The 25,944-nt window shown below is 36.3% G+C and overlaps 1 protein-coding gene across 5 annotated transcripts in view; it reads left to right on the forward strand.

Moving 5' to 3' along the window:
• Positions 1–10,831: 10,831 nt before the first annotated feature.
• The window catches only part of HBS1L (HBS1 like translational GTPase), an 82,756-nt gene continuing 67,643 nt past the window's right edge, over positions 10,832–25,944 (forward strand). For 2 of the 5 annotated variants that reach the window (XM_032651650.1, XM_032651652.1), the window contains exons 1-3: positions 10,832–10,995; positions 14,867–14,932; positions 23,143–23,271. In XM_032651650.1, coding sequence (XP_032507541.1) covers positions 10,953–10,995; positions 14,867–14,932; positions 23,143–23,271 — 238 coding nt within the window. In that variant the 5' untranslated portion in view covers positions 10,832–10,952. Of the gene's footprint in view, positions 10,996–14,866; positions 14,933–22,037; positions 22,291–23,142; positions 23,272–25,944 lie in introns of those variants that run through there. The other 3 variants (XR_004352579.1, XR_004352580.1, XM_032651651.1) reach the window with 2 other exon arrangements.

Raw genomic sequence — 25,944 nt, forward strand, 5'->3', positions numbered from 1 at the left:
TGTGATGGAAAACCATTAGGAGTAATTGCTCAATGTTCTACTTGAAAAGGATTAATGTCTATTCAATTATTTATCTAAATGCAAACATGGCTATAAACCTTCTAGTCATATCAATGTGATTATGTACATTTCAACCATAGTCAAAGAAACTCTTGCTTATTTAAATCATACCCCTAGAATCACAAATCAGTATTCTAAGCAGAAATGAGAAAACTAAGCAGAAAATGACTAACCACATTGAAAATTTTCCTGGTTCAAGTAAAAATTAGGAGCCAAGCTCCTAAATTACCTTTGGTCATAAAAAGTTAATCAGTATCAAGTGGCCTCTTCTCAGTGTGATGTTTTCAAAACTGCTAACAGATTTTATGGGATAGTGTGCAAAATCAGTGGTCTAATATATAGGCAACAGTGTTGTGTGACTGTCCCATACCCCAATTTGCCAAGATGACCAACACCTCCAGACTTATACACATATTGAGATGAGAAAGAAAAAAATGCTTCCCTTCTGCTTTTCCCATTTTCCAACTTTCCTCTTAAGAAATTCTAAGAACTATCCCAAGTGCCTTAAATGGTTTTGATTTAAATTATTTTACTCTTGTCTTCTCAGAGTTTTTCCAGATTTAGGTTCCTAGACAACCCATTGGCACCATACCTCATCTCTGCCTTTTCAAAGAAAACAGAGCATGACAAGGCAAGGGAAGGAAATTCCTCAAACTGTTCTAAATGACTTCTAATGGGACCCTATTTTACCTTTTCAAACCCTACCTTTTATATATGTGTATGCTTTTTTCTCCTTTAAATTTAATTTGTAAATTTTCTTTGCTTTGAATTTTCCCTTGGGATTTAAAAGTGCTTTGCCCTTTGATGTGTTATTTATATTCTGCTGGTGCCTTGCAGCATTTTGTACCATGGATACACCTCTTTCCCATGGCTAAGGTGCCGTATACGTCCCTAAACTAAACATAACACAGGCAGCATTCAAGAGGACACAAAGAGATGGACAAGCTGTAGATCCAAGAAGAAGTTATGTGTGCACTAACAACGTATTTCCAGCAAGCCTGAATCGAGACCAGAATGGACAAATAAGTGTTTCATCTTCTCACTGAAGTATTTCCACCCAACTGTCTTTCTTATCCACTGTTCTTCAAATTTCCAGTTAGAACTAATACATTTCCCTTGCTCATGCTTTTTCAGACAATGCAACAATCAGACCACATGATCCTTCTTTTCTTATTTGGTATCTTCACCACTGCTCTACATTATTCCTTGTCTAAGAAACTGTAGACTTTTAAGGTGCAACTTCTGATCGATGCTTGAAGGAGAGGAGTAAAATGGAGGAAGTTAGCCCATTAATTCAGCTTATTTATCCTTGACTTTGCTTATCAAAGTAGATTCAGGTTTGGTGGGGTTTGTAGCTTATTCAGTTTTGGAGTTCTTCTTTAGGAAGAGAAACGTGAAATAATTATAAAATTATTTTGAAAAGTAGGTACATATTTAGATTGAAAAAAAGAATCTCAAAAGATTATAAATGTATTTAAAAAGCTGACAAATACCACCACCATCATAAAATCCTTAAAAATAACAATACATCTATGAATTGCCTATCACACTTCAATAATACTTTTTCCTATATCTTTATTTGCATATAATTTGATTACCTCTTCCCATGACAATAATTTTGTAATATTTCCTATAGAGAGAATAGAAAGATAATTCAATCTTTCTAGTTGTATAAAATTTTCAACAAATATTTTTTAAAAATCTATTATGTGCTTGGCATCATGAAATATAAATATGAGTTTATAGTTTGGTGAGTTCAGATTTCTTGATGACTTACTTTAAATTATGATTTGTTGGCATTTTCAACATTCTTTCAACATGCATCTTCCAAATGCATTTATGTGTCATGGTAGAATTCTACAGGTATAATTCAAAGCATCATTCCGTCATAAAGGCAATAAAGTACACATATTAACCATCAAATATAAGTACAAAATAATTCCATAGAAAATATGTTTTAGTGCTAAGGGAATGATCACTGTGGAATAAACTTATATTAAAAAAAAGTTTTGAAGTTGGCTTGCTATAGCACAGAGCTGAGAAAACATTTGAGAATGATCAGCCCTGCCAAGGGGCAAGAAAGTACTAAACATTCTGATGGGCCAAGAGGCCTGAAGTAATGTTGTGAAGGCCTCATGGGGGCACTACCACTGGAGGTAGTGGTAAAGTTCAAGGATGTCAGTGGGATGGATGTCAGCACCAAGGCACGAAACCAGACCAATCCCATCTCAGTGGGGACTGACATAACATTCAAAGGCAAGATGGGCTTCGTCCACTGCAACGGAAGTCAATGGGGCCTAAGGAGAATTGTTAGAATGCTTTCTATATAACAGGAGATGTTATATTTAAATCCTCACTGTCCTTTAAGGCTGTTCAGTTTTTATCCACCGTCTTACAGCATGGTAAATAAGGCATCAGAGGACGAGCAATTGACCCAAGATTGCATAGCTGGTAAATGGAAGAACAAGGCTTTTCACTCAGGTAGCTCTTAACCACTGTAGTAAGTTGCCACTGTGCTAGATATTTCTCCTTCTCAGCTGAGAATTTGCAGAAGCTTCTCACTGCACCCATGTTCCTCAATTTCAAGGATGAAAATTTGATTTTCAAATTGACTAAATATTTATCTGAAAGAGATTGAATTTCACTGAGACTCTTCAAAAAAAACCCAGCTTTATTGATATATAATTAACATATCACACATTTCACCCATTTAAAGGGTACAATTTTTAAAGCGTTTTTTATGTATATTTTCAGAGATGTGTAGCCATCACCACAATCAATTTTAGGACAAGTGCATTACTCCCAAAAGAAACACCCTGCCCATAAGCAGTCACTCCCCATTTGCCCCTAACTTCCCTAGCCCTATGTAGTCATTAACCTATTTTCTTTCTCTACGAATTTGCCTTTGCTGGACATTTCTTATAAATGCAATCATGCAATATATGTTTTCTTACTGACTTCTTTCACTTAATGTAATGTTTTCAAGATTCATCCATGTTGTAGCATATTATCAGTATTTCATTCCTTTTTATTGTCAGATAATATTCTACTGTGTGGAATTAACACTTAAAAAAATAACCCATTCATCAGTTAATGGATATTTCAGTTGATCCTGCCTTTTGACTATCATGGATAATGTTGCAGTGAACATCTGTCTGCAACATTTTGTGTGAACATGTGTTTTGTTTCTTTTGGGTATATATAAAAGAGACTTGTAATCTAGAAATTTCTACTCACAGCCTATATTTCCGTATTGTTCACTCTCTCTTTCTCATTCCTTGCAAAAAGTTTCTTTTTCCAGAATCCTATTGATATTGATGTCTCCAAAGTTATGAAATTCTTCTGCCTTACAAACATATTTATTTTATGTTATAAATTTACTCAACAATCATTCAACAAAATGTATTTTATTTATTCCAGTTTTGTACTAGTCACTATATTGAATGCTGGAGATACAAAATAAGCTAAAGGATGTCCTGCTTTTTTTTTGTTTGTTTGTTTTTGTTTTGTTCTGTTGCGGTACGCGGGCCTCTCACTGCTGTGGCCTCTCCCGTTGCAGAGCACAGGCTCCGGGTGCGCAGGCTCAGCGGTCATGGCTCACGGGCCCAGCCGCTCCGCGGCATGTGGGATCTTCCCAGACCGGGGCACGAACCTGTGTCCCCTGCATTGGCAGGCAGACTCCCAACCACTGCACCACCAGGGAAGCCCAAGGATGTCCTGCTTTTAAGGAATTTATATCTAGCTGGGGAGATGGATAGATACTAACATAGACAATTAGAATATTATTAATATGTGTTATAACAGAGACTACCAGCAGGTACTTTGAGTGTCCAGAGTAGGGGTGCTTATTCTGTGAGAGTCAAGGAAGGTATCACAGAATGTGTGATGCTACTGGGGTTCTCCTGAGTAATATAAGAGGGCACGAAGATTGAAGGGTATTCTAGGCAGAAAGGGTAGCATCTGCAAATGTCCTGGGGCAGGAAGAGCATGAAACACTAAAAGCAAGAACTATGGTGTAGATTGACTCAGGTAGGGTGGAGGAGTGATGGCAGGTGATGTGTGAAACCAGGCAGCAGTGAAATTACAAAGGATGCCAATGCCTTTCTAAGGATTTAAACTTACTTTGTAAGTAATGTGGCTCCATTGAAAGATTTTAAACTGGAGGATTTGTTATTTTTAGAACACTTAGAACAACATGAACTTGAAAAACAGAATCTTATAAAGAATTCCTGAACCATATTTACTGTCATATTTTATGACAAAGTGCTTGACAGTTAGACAGCCCAGGATTGGTGGTTGAAAGAACTTACCTGTGTAGGAAGGTTTTGCCCTCGCATTATTGTTTTGCTGGTATTCCCCAATGAGTGTAGGTCACATTTAAATGTAGAACACTGACTTCTATTTTGTTCTTGTTGAGAATCATTCTGCCTTATGAAGTTCAGGACCCCACCATTGCCTTTTCAAAGTTTTGATATGTTCTGCATTAAGCTCTATAATACCACACAGAAATTTTAAAATCACCCACTGAATTTCTTTGAAGATCTCTTTCAGCTTCCCTGAACACCTTCTTGTTTGTTTAGTTATGCTGTCAATGCTTCTGTCAAACAAGGAATCCCTGAATGGCCTCAAGCCCTTTGGGGGAAAAACTTTATCTTGATGTAGCACCTATTCACTGGATCTTGCCAGTTTTCACTCATCTATGTGCATGTTTAAAAAAAAGAGAGGGGGTTTCCCTGGTGGCGCAGTGGTTGGGAGTCTGCCTGCCGATGTGGGGAACGCGGGTTCGTGCCCCGGTCTGGGAGGATCCCGCGTGCCGCGGAGCGGCTGGGCCCGTGGGCTGTGGCCGCTGAGCCTGTGCGTCCGGAGCCTGTGCTCCGCGGCGAGAGGGGCCGCAATGGTGAGGAGCCCGCGTACTGAAAAAAAAAAAAAAAAAGAGAGAGAGAGAGAGAGAGAGAGAGAGAGAGAGAGAGAGAGGAAGAAAGTAAGAAAGAAAATAAATGAAAGAAAAAAGGAAAGAAAAGAAAAAAATGAATAATACACGAAGATAGGGGAAGTTCCATAGAGGAGGGTAATAATATCATTAGGTCAGACAGAGGGTTACGTAACTAATTTAGAAGGTCAGTAGGAAAATTGTCACCTGTTTATAGTTTTACAGATATTTGGTAATAATAAAGATGAATAGATGTACATTATTAATGTGTAATCATAATCACAGAACTGCAAAGGACCCCAAAAGAATCCTCTACCTACATATGTTGTTTTACATTTTGGACTATAGGCCATACTTTCCTAGGCATTTAATTAGAAAACTCTAGACTTTTCTCATATGCTGTGTCTACTGTCACAATTACAATGATTCTCCCTCTCTTCCAACTCTTCCTTTCTTAATGAGTAAGAGCAATTCCTTTATTTCTTTTTAAAAAGTATGGAGTACAGAAGTCACCATAATGTATTTTCCAAAATTCCTATGAGTATTTAAATAGGTGCCAAAGTAGTGTTGTTTCAGCAACAATAGAAAATTCTAAATTTCAGTCTAAATTGATTGGTTTAGAATAGAAAACAGAAAACAAACTGCACTCTGAGAAATATTGATATATTACCAAATGAATTCTAACCCAGATATATCAAAGTTCTTAGTTTTTATATATATCTTAAAAATTGGACACTGAGAGGGTATAAAGGAAACATTTGAAAACTGTATGGTATATATAGTCTCTTATTCTATATCAAAGATAAGCTTGAATATACCAAGGATTTTTCCCCCATTTTTCTTTTTATTTAGTTTTTTTTATAGAGGTATAACTTATGTACTGAAAGGTACAGATATCTTAAATATACAACACAATAAAATTTTACATATGTATAAAACCTCCCTTGCTGTTTTTCAGTGCTGTGTATTTTCCTACTAAATGGATATGCCACATTTCATTAATCTAGTCTACTGTTGAAAACATTTGGTTTGTTTACATTTTGGGGCTATTATGAATAAAATTGTTATAAACATTCTTGTACACAAGCACTGATTTTTGTGGAGTCTGTACTTAGATGTGGCATTTCTGGGTCACAAGGCATACAAATGTTTAGTATTTGGCAATGCTGCCGAAAGTTTTCAAAGTGGTTATACCAATCTGCACATGCACTAGCTATGAGACTTCCAACTGCTCCACATCCTCGCCAACCTTTACTATTGTCAGTGCTTCTAATTTTAGTCATTCTGGTAGGGGTACACCCATTATGATTTTATTTGCATTTTTTGATGATGGATGACGTTGAGGATGCTCAATGCCCATTACAGATATTATTTTTTTGTGAAGTGCCTCTTTGGGACTCCCACTCATTTTTAAATTGTTGGGGTTTTGAGGGGGGTGCATAGGCTTCTTTGTATATTATAGATATGAGTTCTTTGTGAGATATATTTGCTGCAAGTATTTTCTCCTAGGCTGCAACTTGCCTTTTTACTTTGTGAATGCTGTCTTTTGATGAACAGAAGTTCTTAATCTTAATAAAGTTCACTTTATGAATCTTTTCTTTTATGGTTAGTGCCTTCTGTGCCCTGATTAAAAATCTTTGCCCCCCTTCATGCTCTAAAGATATTCTCTTATGTTTGTTTTATTTTTCTACAGTTGTGATGAAACAACTTATTGACAAGACTATCCTCTTCCTTTCTAAACTGCAGTGGTATCTCAGTTGTAAATTGGATGATCACATATGTGATGACTTCTTTCTCCACAGTGTTTCAATAGTATGTCTATCCTTTTGTCAGTATCACACTGTTGTACTTACTATGGCATTAAAGCAAGTCTTAGTGATAGTGTAAGTCCTCCAACTTGATTCTTTTCTGAGATTGTCTTGGCTATTCTAGGATCTTTGCAGCTCCATTTTTATTACAGAATATGTCAATTTCCATCAAAAAACTTGTAGGACTTGACTAGGATAATATCAAATATAGATTAACTTGGGAAGAATTGACCTGTCTTCCATTTAACATAATAATAGTGACTCTTCCAATCCATGGACATTGTATATTTTTCCATTTAATGTTATTTTATTTTTCTCAGCAATGTTTTCTAGTTTCAGTTTAGGGCTTACCCATTTTTCCTATATTCATCCTAGGTATTTGATATTTTTTATGCTAATATAGCTAATTTATTTTTAATTTTTATTTTCCTCCTGTTTTTTCTTATATATATTTTGTGGGTATTGATGGTGCTAAACAACTTATTAATTTTAATAGTTTAATTATATATATTTATCTTGATATTAAAAATATATTATTCACAATAGAATAAAAATATTATGGAATAATTAGAATTAAATCTTCAAAAGTTGTGCAAACAAGTCACTGAAAACCAGAAAGCATTACTGAAAGAAATTAGACATATGATGTGCATGTGTTGAAAGACTGCATGTTTAAAATGTCAATTTTCCCCAAATTGATCTATAGATTCAACAAAATATTAGAGTCCCAGCCAGAATATCTGTAGTAATTGATAACCTCATTTTAAAATTCATATGGAAATGCCAGGGACCTAAAATAGCTAAGAGAATTTTGAAAAAGAAGATGAAATTTGGAAGATTAACATTACCTGATTTTAAGATTTTTGAAGCTACAATAATCATGACAGCATGGTATTGGTGTCAAGCTAGATCAAAAGATCAGTAGATCAATGGACCATAATGGATAGTCCAGAAATAGACCACACATATATGAATAACAGATTTTTGATAAATATGCAGATGTAATTCAGTGGAGAAAGGACCTTCTTTTCAACAATGGTGCTGGAACCATTGAAAATACATATAAAAAAACAATCTTTGATCCAAACCTTACATTATATAGAAAAATCAACTGAAAACAGATCATAAATCTAAATGTAGAACCTAACACTATAACACTTATTTAAAAATAGGAGAAATTTTTTGTAACCTTGGGTTAAGCAAAGGTTTCTTATGTATGAAATCAATAGCACAATCCATTATTAAAAAAAATTGATAAATTGAACTTCCTCAAAACTAACTTCTCCTATTTGAAAGACACTATTAAGAGAATGAAAAGGCCAGTTACAAATTGAAAGAGGTATGTCCAAATTATATATCAAAGAAATTGTATCCAGAATATAAAAAGAACTCTCCAAAGTAAAATTAATATTGACATTAAAAATTGAAAAAAGATTCAAACAGACACTTTACTAAAGAGGATACAGAAATGTCAAACACACATAATATCTTTAGACCATACCAACTGCTGGCAAGGTTGTGAAGAAAATGGAACTATGTTGCTGGTAGGAATGTAAAATATTGCAACCACTTTGGAAAACAGTTTGGCAGTTTCTCAAAAAACTAAAGATAGGGGTTTCCCTGGTGGCACAGTGGTTGAGAGTCCGCCTGCCAATGCAGGGAACACGGGTTCGTGCCCCGGTCCGGGAAGATCCCACATGCCGCGGAGTGGCTGGGCCCGTGAGCCATGGCCGCTGAGCCTGCGCGTCCGGAGCCTGTGCTCCGTAACGGGAGAGGCCACAACAATGAGAGGCCCGCGTACCGCAAAAAAAAAAAAAAAAAAAAAAAAAAAAAAACTAAAGATAACATCATATTGATAATCCAACCATTCTGCTCCTAGGTATTGACCCAGGATAAATAAGTTTACGTCCATACAAAGAGTTGTACATGATTCAAGCACCTACATGGATGAATCTCAAAATTACTATGCTGAGTGAATGAAGCCAGAGAAGAAAATAATACATATTATATGACTTCCTCTATATAAAATTTTATAAAATACATCCTATATCTATAGCGACAGAAAGGTGATCAGTTTTTGCCTAAGGCCAGGGTGAGGAGGCAGCGAGGTGCAGGAGGGAGAGATAATAAAGATACTTGAGGAAATTTTGCAAATTTGGATAAGTTCATTATCTCGGTTGGGTTGATGGTTTCGCTGGTGAATATATATGTCAAAGCTCATCAAATTGTATATTTTAAATATGTGCAGTTTATTCCTTGTCAATGATTCTTCAATAAATGTGTTAAAAACTTTATAAGGTAGTTATGCTACTTTCACTTATAATTTTTTTTAAAAATTGATATTAAAATGAATTAGTTGTATAGTTGTTTGTGGTGTTTGTTAAATATCTCATAGCAAGATATTATATCTATTATATATTATATCTATCTTTTCAATTCATTAATTTATTTAGCAAACATTCAAAGTGCCAGACATTAGGGTGCTAGAGAAACAAACATAAAGCTTTCCAATTAGTGGGGTAGAGAACTAGAATTTACTGAGTACTGAAGGAGTTCAGGGCATGTCACCCTAAAATATACTTTGGTATATTGATTATTTTGAATTGAAGTAACTTGAGAAACATCAAGAAGGGCTCTCAGGCCTTTTCCTTTCCACCTAAAAGCAGGTCATAAAATTTCCTATGAGAAGACTGTCCTTCCTATACCAGAAGGCAGATAAGATACCATCCTTACCAACAGAACCTAGGAATTGATGCTGAAATGGGTTTGTACAAACTTACTGAAACCTCCCTATCTTCCACTAGTTTTGCTGCCCCTCCCTTGCCCCCAGAATACTTTTCCTAGTCACAATTTACAACCCATAGCCCAAACCTTTGTCTTGTCTGTGTGAAATCCTTCTACAAGGATAATTATTCACAACTCTGTATGTTACATACTGTTACTATCTCCATTTTACAGACGAAGAAACAGGCTACAACATAAACATTACCTAAAAGTGTAAACACTTAAGCCATATGAAATTAGCAACTATTTTTGTGTAAAATTTTGTCTTGGAGTTACATTGAACAGCAATGATAGTTAAAATCAAACATTTGGTGGTTAGACACATTCAAACACATGTGTAAGTTACCATTCAAGCCACTTACAAATATGAGTTGAATTTGTATCATTATTTTTTTCCATTATGGATAATAAAAAGCTAAGTAAGCTTTTGTTTCTAGAATTTGATATATCACCACTTCAAAAATATAAAAGTAAAACTAGAGTGTAGTTTCTTCAGTAAAATGAGGAGATTGATTTTTTTACATAGCATCATTCACTTTGTGACCTAAGAAATGACACTTAATAATAGGTTATAGATTTATTCATTAACAACATTCATCACCATTTAAGGCCAGTATTTAGTAATCTTAGCATGTTACTGTGTTGAATGAATGTTCACTGAATCCTCTATGATCTGATGATAATCATTGACATGGCTAAGGGCAGACAGGTGTTTACTAGAGGTATTAATGCAGGATGGAGCACATACATGAAACCACGAATTGCATACACAAATGCATGGTGACCTATTGTAGCCAGGTTCTCAATGAAAATATACCCGTTTATGAAGAGTCTTTTTTTCGCCTTTAAAACTTGGACTAATTCTTATACCAAACGTATACAAGTTTGTTAATGCCCATTAGCGCCTAAATAGGCCGCAAAGATGAAAGCTGGATAAGACAAGGTTCGTGCTCTTACTGAGCACACAGTCAGCTTTTTCACTAGATTATCAGAAACCAAATTTGGAAAATAATCTGGAACGCCGGCGTAGGTCAAGGATCCCGACTCGAAATATTAAGTCCAAACTAGCAAATTATAAAAGGTGTAATTCGTCTCCGACGAAAGCCCCGTCAGTCAATTTATCTGTGGGCGCGGCCTCGCCGAAACGCACCCCTCCCGTGAGCATGAGTGCGCATGCGTTCTCAGAGAGGCGAATGACCCTGAGAGGTTGCCGTACTCAGATAAGACGTCGTGCGTGCGCAGGCGCTCAGCGCTGAGGCCTGCCGGAAGCCAAGATGTCGTATAGGTAATCGGCAGGCCGCAGTTGGCGCCTTGTCAGTATTTGAGCTGGTAGTTTGTAAGCGGCTGTGGCGAACGCCCTCTCCGCCGTCATGGCCAGGCATCGGAATGTCCGAGGCTATAACTACGATGAAGGTAGGTGGCAGGGTTATGCCGGGCCGTCATTTTTATCGTTCCAGCCGGGATAGCAGCCGGTTGGCACTCACTTCCATATGTTAGTTTCTCGTCAGTGGTGCCAGGCTGGCGTTCAGAGGAGGCTCATTTGGAGAAAATTACAGGACGCCTGGGCTCCACCGAATGGCGTTGTTTTAAGTCGTGTTTTTTTCCTTCTGGGATTGGTTTTATTTAGGGTAGGGGAGATGCTGCAGGGCCTCATATGGGAAGGACTTTTGAAAAGGTTGGGATCCGGTGATAGTTACCCACGTAAGCATTATTACCTCTCCCATTGTTTCCCCCCAGGTCGGCTACACAATTTCCTACTTCGAGCTTCTCTCCCCGACCCTCCTTTCAAACAGGCCCATGAAACTTTCTTATTTGTAAAACAAGGATTAACCTAATGCTTACATTCAGCTGTTCTGCTGTAACTGTTAGATTTAAAGGGTAAATCTTGTGTGTTTGTTCCTACACACTTAGTGCAGAACCTGGCTTGAATTAGCTGACTAACTTATTTTCTATGCTTTTCAAGTTAAATTGGAAACTTAGGAGATGGTAGAAAAAAATACATATTAAAAAGGCCCAAAGAGTAACTTGATCAGATGATCTTGAGGTGTGTACTCAGTTCTTGGTTGGTCATGCTGAATATAAATGTACTTTTTGGGAAAAAAAAGTGGTAGTAAAAGAAAGGGTGCTTCTAAAAGGACCTATTGATTTTAAAAGTGAAATAAAAAAATATGAATGTTGTCCAGAAGTTTAATTTCTATGCAGTGGATACTTGTAGGCATCACCAAGCATCACACAAACTAAAACTGTAAACAAGTATGAAGGAGTGCAAATGAGTAAAGATCTATCACTTTGTTGAGTACAGGGCCTGCAGTGTGCATAGTATATTGGTGGTGGTTATTAGCATTCCCAGCAGATTATTCTAGAACATCAGTATGCTCTAATCATAGCGGAGGGCAGCTAATACCCTTTGCTGCATTTGAAGGCAGTGATCCAGTTAGCCTGGCACGTGTTAGGTTCCTGGTGGTCACTTCAGAATGGAATTCTTTTTCAGTATTGCAGTGGATGTTAAGTATTGCCTGTGGACCACTGTTACCTGAGAAATGACTTTAGCCTGGGAGATATTTTTGCAAATATGCTGTAAAAGACACGAATAGGTCTAATTACTACTTACGCATTCTTTAATAGATATTTATCATGTCCTCAATCAACATTGAGTGCTTGGAGTACTGTTTGAGCTTTGGGGACCAACAGAAAGATGTTTGAGGGAGTTTAAAGAGGGAGATACACAAGTAACAGATGATTATGAAGTGCTATGGGAGCTACTTAAGTGAGAACAACTGTTCAGAATGAGTCGGAGGACTTTAAGCAGAACTCGTATGTGAAGGAAGGCATCCTGAAGGAGAGGTGCTTGGCTTGAGGGAGTGAGTGCTAAGTACCTTCTCACCTTAGCCACCCCACATCAGGTTTTCAGATTTCTCTGGAACAGTTGATGACATCATAACCAAGCCGTTCCTATAGCATTGGAGGTCCATCCCCTTTTCTTGCTTGTGAAAGTTCTACTTAAATTAAGTGTCCAGTTTTTTTCTCTTCTCAGTTAAGCTTTCCCTTCTCTCAGATAATAATTTAAAAATTCTCAAAAGTAATATAACTTCACTACAGAGATTTTTTTTTTTTCATTACAGAGATTTTTATGCTCCAAAATCTATTGGTTCCTCTCCTTAACTTTCATTGTGTTCTTCTCTGTAGTATGGGTAGTAGTTTACAAGACTGCCTCACCTACCAATTAATAAAAGTCCTGGGAAGGCAAAGCCCATACTTTATTTTTATATTTACTCCATTAGCCAGTACAATGCTTTATGTGCAGCAAATACTCGAAAATATTGTTGAGGAAAAGAACCACTTGACAAAAATCCCAGGAAAGAATTCTTTTTATCTTCTGATACTCTAACACTTTTAGGGTTCATTTCAGTACTGAAAAACTGACCCAGTATAAAAAGATTCTTGTCTTTAATATCCAAATATATTTTTTTGTGAATGGCTTCTCATTTATTTGCTAATATTTTTTTATTAAGTTGGGATTGTGATCTAATAATTTATTGAATGTGTAAAAATTTACACATTTTCATCCAATAGTAGCATTTATGTAATTTTTCTTTGCCATAAATATTTGGTCTCAGCCTTTGAACGTGCTGTTCCTGCTGCTGCTACATGAATACCCTCAGAAATTAGCTAACTATCCTTTGGAATTGGTTTAAAATATGATATTCCTGGGGATCTTTCCGTAGCCACCCCACTCCCAATTCTGTTTTTGTTGTTCCTATGTGTGTTCCCAGATCATTCTGTATTCGTATGTCTCAAACACTCGTAATATTGTTTTATAATTGCTCGTTTTCTCGTCTGTCTTCCCTTGTTAGATTTTAGGTTTGTAGAGATCTGGGAATGTGCCTGCCACTCAGTCTTGTACCCCAAATGTCTCTGATAGCCCCTGGCATAGTGTTAGTATTTGTTGACTGAATAAATACACTTATGTAAACATGTTTATGTTCTTTGTGGGTTTTTATAGATTGATTCATTAATTTATAATAAAACAAGTATTAATTTATGCCAAGCATGTGTCAGGTAGTTGTCTAGACAGTCTTGCCCTGAAGGAGCTTATAGTCCATGGAGTGAACCAGGTACGGTGCTTTGAAGACATTCAGTTAGAGGAGTGTGCTAGAGAATAAAAGTGGCAGGTAGGGCTTGCTGCTTTACCCGGAGTGGTCAGGGAAGACTTCTGAAATAGATGACATTTGAGCTGGAACCTTAACTAGGAGAAGGAAACAGCGGTAGGGAAATCTGGGCAAAGAGCATATTGTAGTCAGTTTGAAAAAAGGCCAATTAGCTAGAGCAGAGGGGAGTTTAGGATAAGGTGGGTTTTGTGCATTACCTAGCTTTACATGAAGAAAAACTGCCTTCATGGTCTGATTGTATACCCTGCGCTAGTCAGTTGTATGGAAAATAAATGTTTTGGTTAGAGCAGGCATCTGGTGAAAAAATGGATGGAAGGCTTATTTCAGATTTTTGTCAATACTGGAAGGACAATTCAAGTACATGGTGTATGGGATTATTCTTTGATCACACGAAGTGAAAACTTGGAAAAACTTCTTAAAACTCAATTAGCTTAAAAATCTAAAAACATGTATGTCTTTATAAATATAGAAAGTTGGTAAATACCTACTTTGGGTAGAATTTTAAGAATTTTTTTTGAAAAGTGGACATTCTAAGTCCCTTTAATTTAGATGAACAATGTAATTAATTTAATTTAAATTTTTTTTTTTTTTAATTTATTTATTTATTTTTGGCTGTGTTGGGTCTTCGTTTCTGTGCGAGGGCTTTCTCCAATTGCGGCGAGTGGGGGCCACTCTTCATCGCGGTGCGCGGGCCTCTCACTGTCGCGGCCTCTCTTGTTGAGGAGCACAGGCTCCAGATGCGCAGGCTCAGTTGTGGCTCACGGGCCCAGTTGCTCCGCGGCATGTGGGATCCTCCCAGACCAGGGCTCGAACCCGTGTCCCCTGCATCAGCAGGCAGACTCTCAACCACTGCGCCACCAGGGAAGCCCTAATTTAATTTATTTTGGAGAGAATTCAGATGTTTCCTCATTAATAACTAAGAATATAAAAAGAACTTGTAAGTGAATTTACCTCTTGTATCTTTATTTTAGATTTTGAAGACAATGATCTCTATGGCCAGTCTGTAGAGGATGATTAATTTACCTCTTGTATCTTTATTTTAGATTTTGAAGACGATGATCTCTATGGCCAGTCTGTAGAGGATGATTAATTTACCTCTTGTATCTTTATTTTAGATTTTGAAGACGATGATCTCTATGGCCAGTCTGTAGAGGATGATTATTGTATTTCACCATCAACAGGTGAATTTTTAAAAATAATTTGATTTTCATTATTTGGGTGTTTAAAAATGTTAAGTAAATGTTATTGTCATTCTAGGACAAGCACGTTCCAGGAGACTGTTATATCATGTACCCTTTAGAAAGATAATTGTATGTGAACTTTAAAGGTATATAAAATAATTTCTTAACTTACGAATGGAATTTAAAATTTTGATTCCATCATTTGACTTTAAACAGTTTGAAGAAAATTCTGAAAACTATGGTTTTCCAATATTCTTTGCAGCATGCAATTAATCTGAATTGACTAAAATGGTAATTTAGTCAATAATGAAAATCTAAAACTTCTGAAGGAAGACAGCAGTTAATTTTATATTCCCAGGAAAATCTTGAATATTAGAAACACTGAAGTGTTATGCATAGACTTCCCTTCATACAGTACTTTATCTACTGTAAATAAACCAAATACATGTAATTCAAACTTCTGATGGAACCACAAAGTGATTTAGAGTTCAAATTCCTATAGGATTCCACATAAGAGCTGCATCTTCGGTCTCATTTGCTGAAAAATTTCTTCTTTGCGACCATATAACAAAAACATTTCCTATGTTCTTTACAGCAGAGACAGTGTCTTTATATATATATAAATATTTTTTTAATGTCTTTATTGGAGTATAATTGCTTTACAGTGGTGTGTTAGTTTCTGCTTTACAACATAGTGAATCAGCTATACATATACATATATCCCCATATTTCCTCCCTCTTGTATGTCTCCCTCCCACCCTCCCTGTCCCACCCCTCTAGGTGGTCACAAAGCACCCAGCTGATCTCCCTGTGCTATGTGGCTGCTTCCCACTAGCTATCTATCTTACGTTTGGTAGTGTATATATGTCCACACCACTCTCTGACTTCGTCCCAGCTTACCCTTCTCCCTCACCGTGTCCTCAAGTCCATTCTCTACATCTGCATCTTTATTCCTGTCCTGCCCCTAGGTTCTTCAGAACCTTTTTTTTTTAGATGCCATATATATGTGTTAGCATACAGTATTTGTTTTTCTCTTTCTGACTTACTTCACTCTGTATGACAGACTCTGGGTCCATCCACCTCACTACAAATAACTCAATTTCATTTCTTTTTATGGCTGAGTAATATTCCATTGTATATATGTGCCACATCTTCTTTATCCATTCATCTGTTGATGGACAGTTAGGTTGCTTTCATGTCCTGGCGATTGTAAATAGTGCTGCAATGAACGTTGTGGTACATGAGAGACAGTGTCTTTGATCCAAACCTTTTCTCACTAATTTCCCTAAAAATGCATTTGTCTTCAAATTTTAGCCTACTCTATAAACAGTTGATTAAAATGCCTTGATAAATTTTACTATGCCATAAAAGCGGGTACAGTTACTATAGTTATGTACAGCATAAATATAATTCATAAAACTCATTTTCCACAAGTTGAAAGGTTTAATATAGTAATTAAAATTTCTATCAGTGTGCCTTGTCTTTAATAACTTGTCGTCTCCTGAGCTGTTTTGTGAACCTGCTTTATGCCTCCTCTTAGTCTCTGAAGACCAACTATGTCCCTCTGACTTTTTAGAATTTCTTTTTCTTTATAAAGGCATAGGTGCTCTAGAAGTTGTCATAGCACCTCTCCTCTTCCTGTCATCTTTTTTCCTGTTAACTTACTACTCTGTAATGCATCTAGCTCTTTATGTGTACTTTAATCATTTAGCCTAACTAATCAGAGCCTTTCTTCTCTTCCTTTAGTGTTACACTGTTATCAGTCACGATTTTATTAGAAGATAGAAATTACACCAGTTGTTTTGCCAGAGAGATTCTAATGTAAACAGTTGTTAACTAGGTATTAGAGACAAAAAGTACAAACCAAAATATCAAGGAGGTAGTAACTTTAGGAAGCATTTATCATCTCTAGTTCCTAGGGGAACCAATGGACAAGGTTGAAGCCAACCTTTAGAATCTGGTGGGGGGCTCCTTTGAGCTGGGACCTAGATGTGTAACAAGAAGGTTCTGCTTTGTTGCTTTGCTATTGAAGTTCAGAGGAGGGACTGTAGAGCTGGGACTGAGACCTGAGGAGGGGATGCTCTGTGGCTGGTGTCTCTGAAGGGACACTGTGAAGCTGGGCTTCAGCCTTTTGAAGAGGGAATTCTAGCGGGCTGTATGATCATGGTTGAAGCTGGTTCTGGGAGTTTTGGAAAAACTGCAAACTGATATAAATTGCAGTTACTGGAACAAATGATTTCTGCAAGATGAAGTGTTGCTGGGGTGATGGTGACCAGATAAGAAACAAAAAGGAAAGGAGCATGTGTGTTCCTCTTCCAGCCTTCCAGTCTCCCTTTAGCATCTGCCTGTTGGCTCATCCTAAAAGGGAACCAGCTGTCATAGAAGAAATGTGCTTTGCAGACTTCAACCCCAGCGTCACAGAGCAGAGTAAAGAGACTGGGTTAGAAACTGAGAGGCGGCTTAATCAGCATTCCTTTAAAGCTTCTTATTCAGTGATTCAAAAAGACCATATTTTGTAGGGATTAGGGCTAAAAGAAATTTCAGTTTTTCCAAGGAACCTCCCAGGCACTTGTCATTTGCAGTGTGTTAAAAAAACTCTATGGGTTAACCTTTTGGGGTGCCTACAGTTCATTATCATCAGTTGACAAGGTGACAAAGTAATGTCTGGTAGCACTAACTAGTATTACAAGTGAAGTAAAAGTCATGGCATGTTCATGAAACTGAGAAGGTGATGTGGGTGTGATAATTAGATTTGAGTTTTTTTAAAAAAATCTCATATAATAGAGACTGGATTGAAGGTGGTACATAAGTGGTTGTAGATAGAGAAGTTAGGAGACTATTATATTAATCTAGAGGAGATGAGGATATTTCAGGACTGTGTTCTCAAAATGTGGTCCATGTACCATTTGCATTACTTGAGGATTTGTTCGAAAAGTAATTCTGGGCCCCACCCCGTAGTCAGAAACTCTTGAGGGTGGGACACAGCTACTGCTTTGAGAACCATTTGTTTAGGACAGGGGTGACAGCAGGGGATTTGCAGATAGATTCAAGAGATAATTGCAGGAGCTAAGGTCTACTTGGAAGTTGGTTGACTATGGCTTGCACAAGGAAACCTTCATAGGGAGAGGGACTACTGAAAGACATCTTAATATTGCAGATTAATGCATTCATTTATCTAGGCTTGTCTAAATAAATCATGCTTAACCTTGAGTAATGAGCTAACACTACACAAGGTCAGGCATTCTGAAGGTGTTTTTCTGAGATTTGCTTTTATGGCCTACCTTTCTTGAGGTCATAGTTTATCCCTTGTGTCTCACAACCCTTGATATGTGTCTCGTCTGTGGTTCATATTCAGGACAGTCTGACTCTTTGAGAGTTACTTTTGTATATACTCCAGGAAGTCAACCGACCTTATCAAAGCAGGAGATAGTTAAATGGTTTTGACTTTCTTCTGTGACAAACTGGTATTTTTAACAAAAGCATGTAGTTTTGGATTTTTAAATTTTCCACAACATGTATAAAGTAGTAGTAATATCAGATCAGACACTTTTCCTCTTTAGTGGTATATTTTTCCAGGCAATTTTCAATTAAAAATGAATAGTTTTAGAAGGATACTTTCTGTTCTTAAAGAAGCAGCTAATGTCATCGAAGAGATGATTGAATTCATGGTCTAATGAATTCTGGTAATTGAATGACTTTATCAATTAATAGGAGTTTCTCTAAATTTTATTATGTATTTTTTTTAACTCTGCTAAGCACAGTTTTCTTGATGGAAAGGTGATTTCTAAATGGTGTAGCTTTTTTTTTTTCTTTAGAAAGATCGACTTTGATGCTGAATATTGAACATACATTAGGGAGCTGGTGATAGCAAAAAGAGCCTATAAATAAAACTTTGAACAGTTATAAATCTTGTTTCAACTAATATAATTAGAAGTGGTAAAAGATAAACTGAAGCATATTAACATTTTTAAGAGTTTATTTGAGCAGATATCAGTTTGAATCAGGTAGCTCCAAACTGGAAGTGGTTAGGAGCACTCTACCAACAGGAGCTGGGGCAAGGTTTTTATAGAGAAGACATGAAGCAAAGCAAGGAAATTATTTGGTTGGCTACAGGTTAACCCATTACATTATTTGGGGGAGAGTAGGTGGCTTTCTGTGATTGGTTGTTGTTAATCCTGAGGCCTTTGCAGGATTGACTCTGGATTGGTTTTCCCTTTGCAACCAAGGCGTTAGAGCCACTTCAGTCTCATGGCCTCCTTGTATGATTAATTTAACAGTAGTTAATCTTATTCAGTCCATTCCATGTTAATTTATTGAGCATCAATTAACATGTAAGGAAGCTTGTTAAAAGTTCCCTTCAAATGACAGTATGGTGGGTAGAGAAGTAGTCCTGCCTGAAGGAGTCTGGAAAGGCTTCTGGAAGGAGGTGGGATTGGGACTGGTAAATTTGGGAGTAAGAATGGGCATCCTAGAGAGGAAACAACAGTGCTTGAGCAGTGGCCTCTAAGTGAGGCATGTTTGGGATGACTCACATGATTAATGCAGTTGCAGCACAAAGAGGGCTCAGAAAGGAAATAGCCAAATTGTGGAAGATGGTTTTTAATTTTAGGTGTGTAGTTTTAGCTTATTGAAGGTTTTTTAGTTAAGGGGGTAATGTTTTAGGAAAGTAACTGATGACAGTATACAAAGTGGACTACATCTGGGACAGATGAAAGGGGAGACTTGTAGGCTTTTTCCTACCTTCCCTGATGATACCAGTCAGCTGGGAGTAATTGTAAAAATTGAGATTCCCTGCCCCATTCCAACACCACTTAACCAGAACTCCAGGGGAAGAAGCCTAGAAAGCTGTATCTTTAATGAGTGCCTCACATGATTTTTATTTTAAGATGTTTAGGAAGCAATATTAGGCAATTGCAGAGTCAGGTTTTGAATTCTCTGAATTTTTATGTTTATCAAAATGCTTTAAATTGTAAAAGTCACTATGGGTGTCCAATTTTTCAGAAAGCATTTCTGTCAAAGTTTGTGATTAAATTTTTAGAAAAGAAGAGCACTTTATATTTATCCTTTTCTCTCCATTGCTTTTCTCTCACTCTTTTTTATCATATTTGTTGCCTTTTGGCTCTCATTTCAACTTCAGAGATCTGGATACTTCTTTTTTCCCCAGCAGCTATTTTCCCTGGGGAATTTTCCTACCCACCATCCCTCTGCACTCCTGGGCACATCCAACCATCATTTACTTCTAAAACAATGGCCACAGTTTCTGAGTTGGATTTGTATGTGGGAGGGGGTAGGAAGCCCCCAGGAAGAGTAGCTCCTTGGGGGTAGAGTAGAATCCTGGATTTTGATAACTTCCTTTTTCCCTGTCAATATTTCCTAAGTGAAAATTGTTCACGGACGTATCTGATTTCTTCTCTCACTTAATTTTTGTTTTGCGGTACGCGGGCCTCTCACTGTTGTGGCCTCTCCCGTTGCAGAGCACAGGCTCCGGACGCGTAGGCTCAGTGGCCATGGCTCACGAGCCCAGCCGCTCTGCGGCATGTGGGATCTTCCCAGACCGGGGCACGAACCCGTGTCCCCTGCATCAGCAGGTGGACTCTCAACCACTGCGCCACCAGGGAAGCCCACTCACTTAATTTTTGTTTTGTCTTAGGTTTTTCCTCACAGTTCAGAGCTACGAGAGAAAGTCGGGGAAAGTATATTTGTTACTTTTAGGCTAAACTGAATAGTTAATTACAGCCAGGAAAGTAGTTTGAAAATCATCAGGCACAAAATGGCCTGGTTTACATTTTTTAATGCTACCACATTTTATTGTATCTAAAATGCCATGGATTGTAAGACATATTGTTATTTTATGTACCACTTAAAAATACTCAGCTGTCAGTCTAAGTGTTATATAATACTAAGATGCCATTTGATTGTAAGACATCCTTTATTCTGAGATTTTTAACGTATGAAAAAAGTGGTCATCTTAGAAAATCTGTGAAACAGGATATTTTTCCTGCTGTTTAACTATGTTGACTTTATAATGGCAGTATTGTATTTTACTTGCACAAGAGGGAGGGAAAATAGTGATATGTATATAGCATAATATGCACATTTTTGAAAAACCTTGTGGTCTTTAAAATTGTATACTAAAAAATAGCAAAACCTCTGGGAAAAAATAGGATCATAACAGACCACTCAGCACGTAAAGTATCAATACTAATAAACCAATAATCATCTAATAAAAATGCTTGCACATTTGGAAAGTTACATTAACTTCCTAATAAAGATATATTCCAATATATATGGGACTTTACATTTAACAAAAAGGTGAAAGCTTGATAGAGGTGTAAGGAAGAGGTGAAACTAATGAGTAATGTTGCAAAGGCAAAGTACTCACAGGTCTTAGAGAGCCAAGCGGTAAGCATGCACAAAACAGGACACATGGCCAAATGGAGCCAAGAGGAAGAATGTGGAGCTATCTGGCATTAAAGTACAATTCCAATTACAGTATAATGTTCTATGGTTGGTGTTACTGAACTTTGTATTTGCATTACAAAGTGTTGGGGGGAAAATCTCCTAAACCAAAGCAACTTGAATGTTACTGTCATCATTCCCCTGTTGACCATTTGGTATAAACTAGTTTGTGTTAAGAAAACATGCATTATAGCAGAATAGATTGAATTCTCTCAACTGCTCTTTATTTCTCTTATTCTGTTCTCCTCTTTCAGGATGTCTTCCACCTCTTCTTCAGTTTTTCTGATGTTCTTGCCTTCTTTATTATAACTGCTCTAGTCTTCAGTGATTACTTAATCTTCTGTGCTTCTGTAGCACTTGTCATCTGTACTACTCATTTGGCTTTATAAAATATGTCATTACCTTTTCTTTTTTTGCCTTTCCTGCTAATCTGTAAGGCCATCATTGATTTATACTATAAATAAATAGCACTTATGCCATGACCTTCTGAGTATAGGTGTTACCCTTAAGTCATAGTATTTTCTATTGTCTATATATTGTGTTATCTTTACATTTTGAATACAGTTAGAGATTCCCTTTCATGAATAGTGCCTTCCTGAAAACATGCACAAAAGTCAAATGTGGGAACTCTGAGCAACAGGCATACATGTTATATGCTCATCCAGAAAGCTAAATAATATAAAATCCTTGATAACAGCTTGCCTTTAGAATACTGTATTGATGTTTTTATCCTTCTTAAACTTATTCTTTAATTTTATTCCTTGGCAATTGAACACATTCTCCAGGACTTGAGTTCAGTGGGCATCCAGTTGACGTGGAAGAGTGAACACTTGGGGCATTCATGATGATTCTCTCCTTTGCTCACACGTATTTCGTGTATGATACTCAAGCATATGTTGGTACTTTGATATTTTGTCTTTCTACCTATTAATGAAAAATATAATGCCCAGTTATATATTGAGTAATGACACTGCCAATACTGCAGAGTAGCACAGACTTCTGTCTGAAAGTCAAAGTTAGGTATATGACACTAATATACAGTCTCAGTGTATGATTGAAGTATAAACTGTTTAAAAGTTAATGCCTATGGGGACTTCCTGGGCGGTCCAGTGGTTAAGACTTCGCCTTCCAATGCAGTGGGTTCGATTCCTGGTTGGGGAGCTAAGATCCCACATGCCCTGTGGCCAAAAAACTAAAACGTAAAACAGAAGCAGTGTTGTAACAGATTCACCAAAGGCTTTAAAAATGGTCCACATCAAAAAAAAATCTTAAAAAAAAAAAAAGTTAAGGCCTATGATTTTGGTCAACTCTTGGGTTCAGGCAAAATTGGTAGTTCTTGGAAAGTGAAAATCTAGTCTGTTTTTGGTATTTTTTAATTATGCAAATGAACAAATTTGATATGAGGTTTAAAGTATTTGTTTCAAAGAAACAATTTCAGAGAAGATGGAATAGCAGGCAAGGATTAGGAAAGATAATTTTTGAAAACTGTGAAGAAAGTAAGCTCAGTGTTCATGAGATAGAAGGAAAGAAGGGAGACAATTATAAGAGGCTAGTGAATGGTTAGTAAGGACATTTGAGCAGAATTTGGGTGTGATATGTTTTGTCTTTGTTTTCATCCATTATTATAAATGTGGGCAAATGGCTGTAGGTGGTAGGTCAGAATCTTTGATTTTTATTTTAACTGTTGTTAAAGAAAAAAGTTAATGGGAAATGGCTATAGTACAACATTCTTTAATCATTGTATATTCTAGCTGCTCAGTTTATTTATTCACGACGTGACAAACCTTCAGTTGTTGAACCTGTAGAAGAATATGATTATGAAGATTTGAAAGAATCCTCCAATTCTCTTTTGAACCATCAGCTAAGCGGAATTGATCAAGGTATAGTAAAAAGTAGTCTATGTTTCTTATCTGAAAATGATTAATAATCAGTTTACCAGAAATTATCAATTTTATTTTTCATAATAATGATCGTGGGTAGTAATGGTATGAACTACCATTATATCTTATATCTTCAAGGAAAATTTATATTTTATTATATTTTGTGAGGACTAGATGGTTAACTGTATGGTTGAAAAGTTGTGTGGCTGTTATTTAATAACTGGAATTTTTTATTGAAATCTCCTTAGGAGAGAAACTTCAATGATTTGTTTTCTTTTAGCAATATTTATTGTTTCATAAGCTCTATGTAGAGCTTATGGTTAGATTACAGAAGCTCATTTCCTTGCAAAATGCTAGGTTCCAAAAGTCTGGTTTTTATTAAAAAAAAAAAAATTAAGTCTGAAGTAATACTATACAGTGTCCTGATTGGTCACAGTCATGTAAATTAAGTTTCAAGGTAGAACTCGTAAATGGCAATGGCATTGGTTCTGAGTTTGCTTCTTTTTAGTTCTCTTAAACATTTTAACAAAGATATATTATATTTTGGTTTTTGCCTTTTATAAATAAATTTCAAATATGACATTGTTTCAAACATACTACTCAAGCTATAGATTGATGAACAATGCAGTAGACCTAAAATCACCAAGTATAACAGTAATGCCATCCGTTGGTAATGAGCAGGGCTGAGCTGATTTGCTCTTTCTGTGGAGTGTGGCTTTGTTCTAGAAATGGTTTTAAATTGAAAATTTATAACAATTTAAAAACAGGAAGGGGGGAGTATATGAATCTGAGAGCTGATCTTTGAATAAATTGGTAAAATATATGTCAGCTGCTAGCCAAATCAAGAAAAATGGAGAAAGCACAAATATACAAAATTAGAAAGTGGAAAGGGAAACAACAGAGAATAAAAAAATTCATCAACTCGGCAAATACATTTGTCAATCTGGATAAAAGTTTGTAGAGGAGCTGCTGTATAAATTCCTCGATAGTTTCGATTATATTTTTTAAAGAATGTGTTATAGTTGTCATTGTCGGGGGAGAGGGTAGGAATAAAGTAGAATCTCTGCTGTGCCTCAGAATGATTAAGGAGGTATGAAATTCAGAGTTATGTTTGAGAATGAAAGTTAATCATTCCCACCTGACATATGTGAGTAATTGCATGATAACAATAATAATGATTGTAGCTCACCTCTACTAACTGCTTTCCGGGTATTGTTCTAAGTGCTGTTCAGGTAATTGCGTATTTAGTCTTCATAACAACCTTATGAGGTAGGTCAGGTATTGTCTTCATTTTACAGGGGAAGAAAATGAGACACAAAGTTACTTGGCTGAAGTTGCACCAGCTAGTTAAGTGGCATTAGGATATGAACCAAGACAGCCTGACTCTGTATGTCTACTCTTTGTGTATGTGTAGACAACAGTTACTGTAATTAATTAGAAGAGGCCCTGATGCTAGCTATATACTAAGTACTCTGTTCCAGTTTTAGTAATTCATGTATTTATGAAATAGGTATAATTTTTCAAGTTTAGCTTATTAGCCTATAATTAATTTTGGACTCAAGCAAAGCAGAATTACCCAAATATTTGAGAATTTATTTTTAATAATTAAAAAAGGGAGCAATGGAAAAAGTATTAAATACTTCTTTTTTTAAAAAGAAAGGATATTGCGAGTAGATTCCTTGTTCAGTATATAAGCATGTAAAAATGTAATGTACAGTGCATTCTGTGAACTGGTTTCATTGGATTAGGGAGTCTGAAAACTTGAGTTACATTTTGATTACTGCTAAACTTAGTAGTGCCATGATTTTCAGTCCTCTTTATGACTTAGAATTTGATATACCTAAGTCATAGAGTTACCGTGACAATTACAAAGGATATATATACATATGTGTATATGTATAGTGCATATATATGTATTAATATTTTGAAAATTGTCAACTGCTATACAAATATAAATTAATATATTCATGCATTTTTATTTGGTGGCCCCTAGGTACCAGGTACTATTTTAGGATCTAGGGATATAAAGCCTTTGCTGTCATGGAATTTACGTCATTATTGAATGTTATTAGTAATTACTTTTTATAGTAACATAGTCATCAGAAAATAAAAATCCTTAAATATTTTAGGCATCCAGATTTAAATTTTTGTGTTTAAAATGAATGTCCAGGGACTTCCCTGGCAGTCCAGTGGCTGGAAATCCATGCTTCCACTGTAGGGGGTGCGGATTTGATCCCTGGTTGGGGAACTAAGATCCCACATGCTGTGTGATGTGGCCAAAAAAAAAAAAAAAAAAAAAAAAAAAAGAGAAAAGAAATGTCCATTCTTTCCTTAATATATTGGATTTCCTAATATTTATGGCATTTTTATGCCAAGTTATCTTGCCCATTTTTAAAGCATTGTTAAGGATGATTTTAGTCGGCTGAGTAGAAACTGAAGTTAGCCTAAAATAGAATGTACTTAATAATAGTTAAGGTAGTAATGCAAGAAATTCAAGAAATGTACTTAGTGATTAACTGGGTTCACTAACTCGTTAGAAATATTTTCATAATTAACCCTCCCTTTCTACACACGTAAAAACTCATCAGTATAGGCCTCATCATCCTCATTGACTGAAATAGATTTTAGTGTATACAATTTACGCTTTTTTCAAGGATTAGTCAGTATTACTTT

The sequence above is a fragment of the Phocoena sinus genome, chromosome 12 (genome assembly GCF_008692025.1).
Source record: "Phocoena sinus isolate mPhoSin1 chromosome 12, mPhoSin1.pri, whole genome shotgun sequence".
In the NCBI taxonomy this organism is placed as follows: domain Eukaryota; kingdom Metazoa; phylum Chordata; class Mammalia; order Artiodactyla; family Phocoenidae; genus Phocoena; species Phocoena sinus.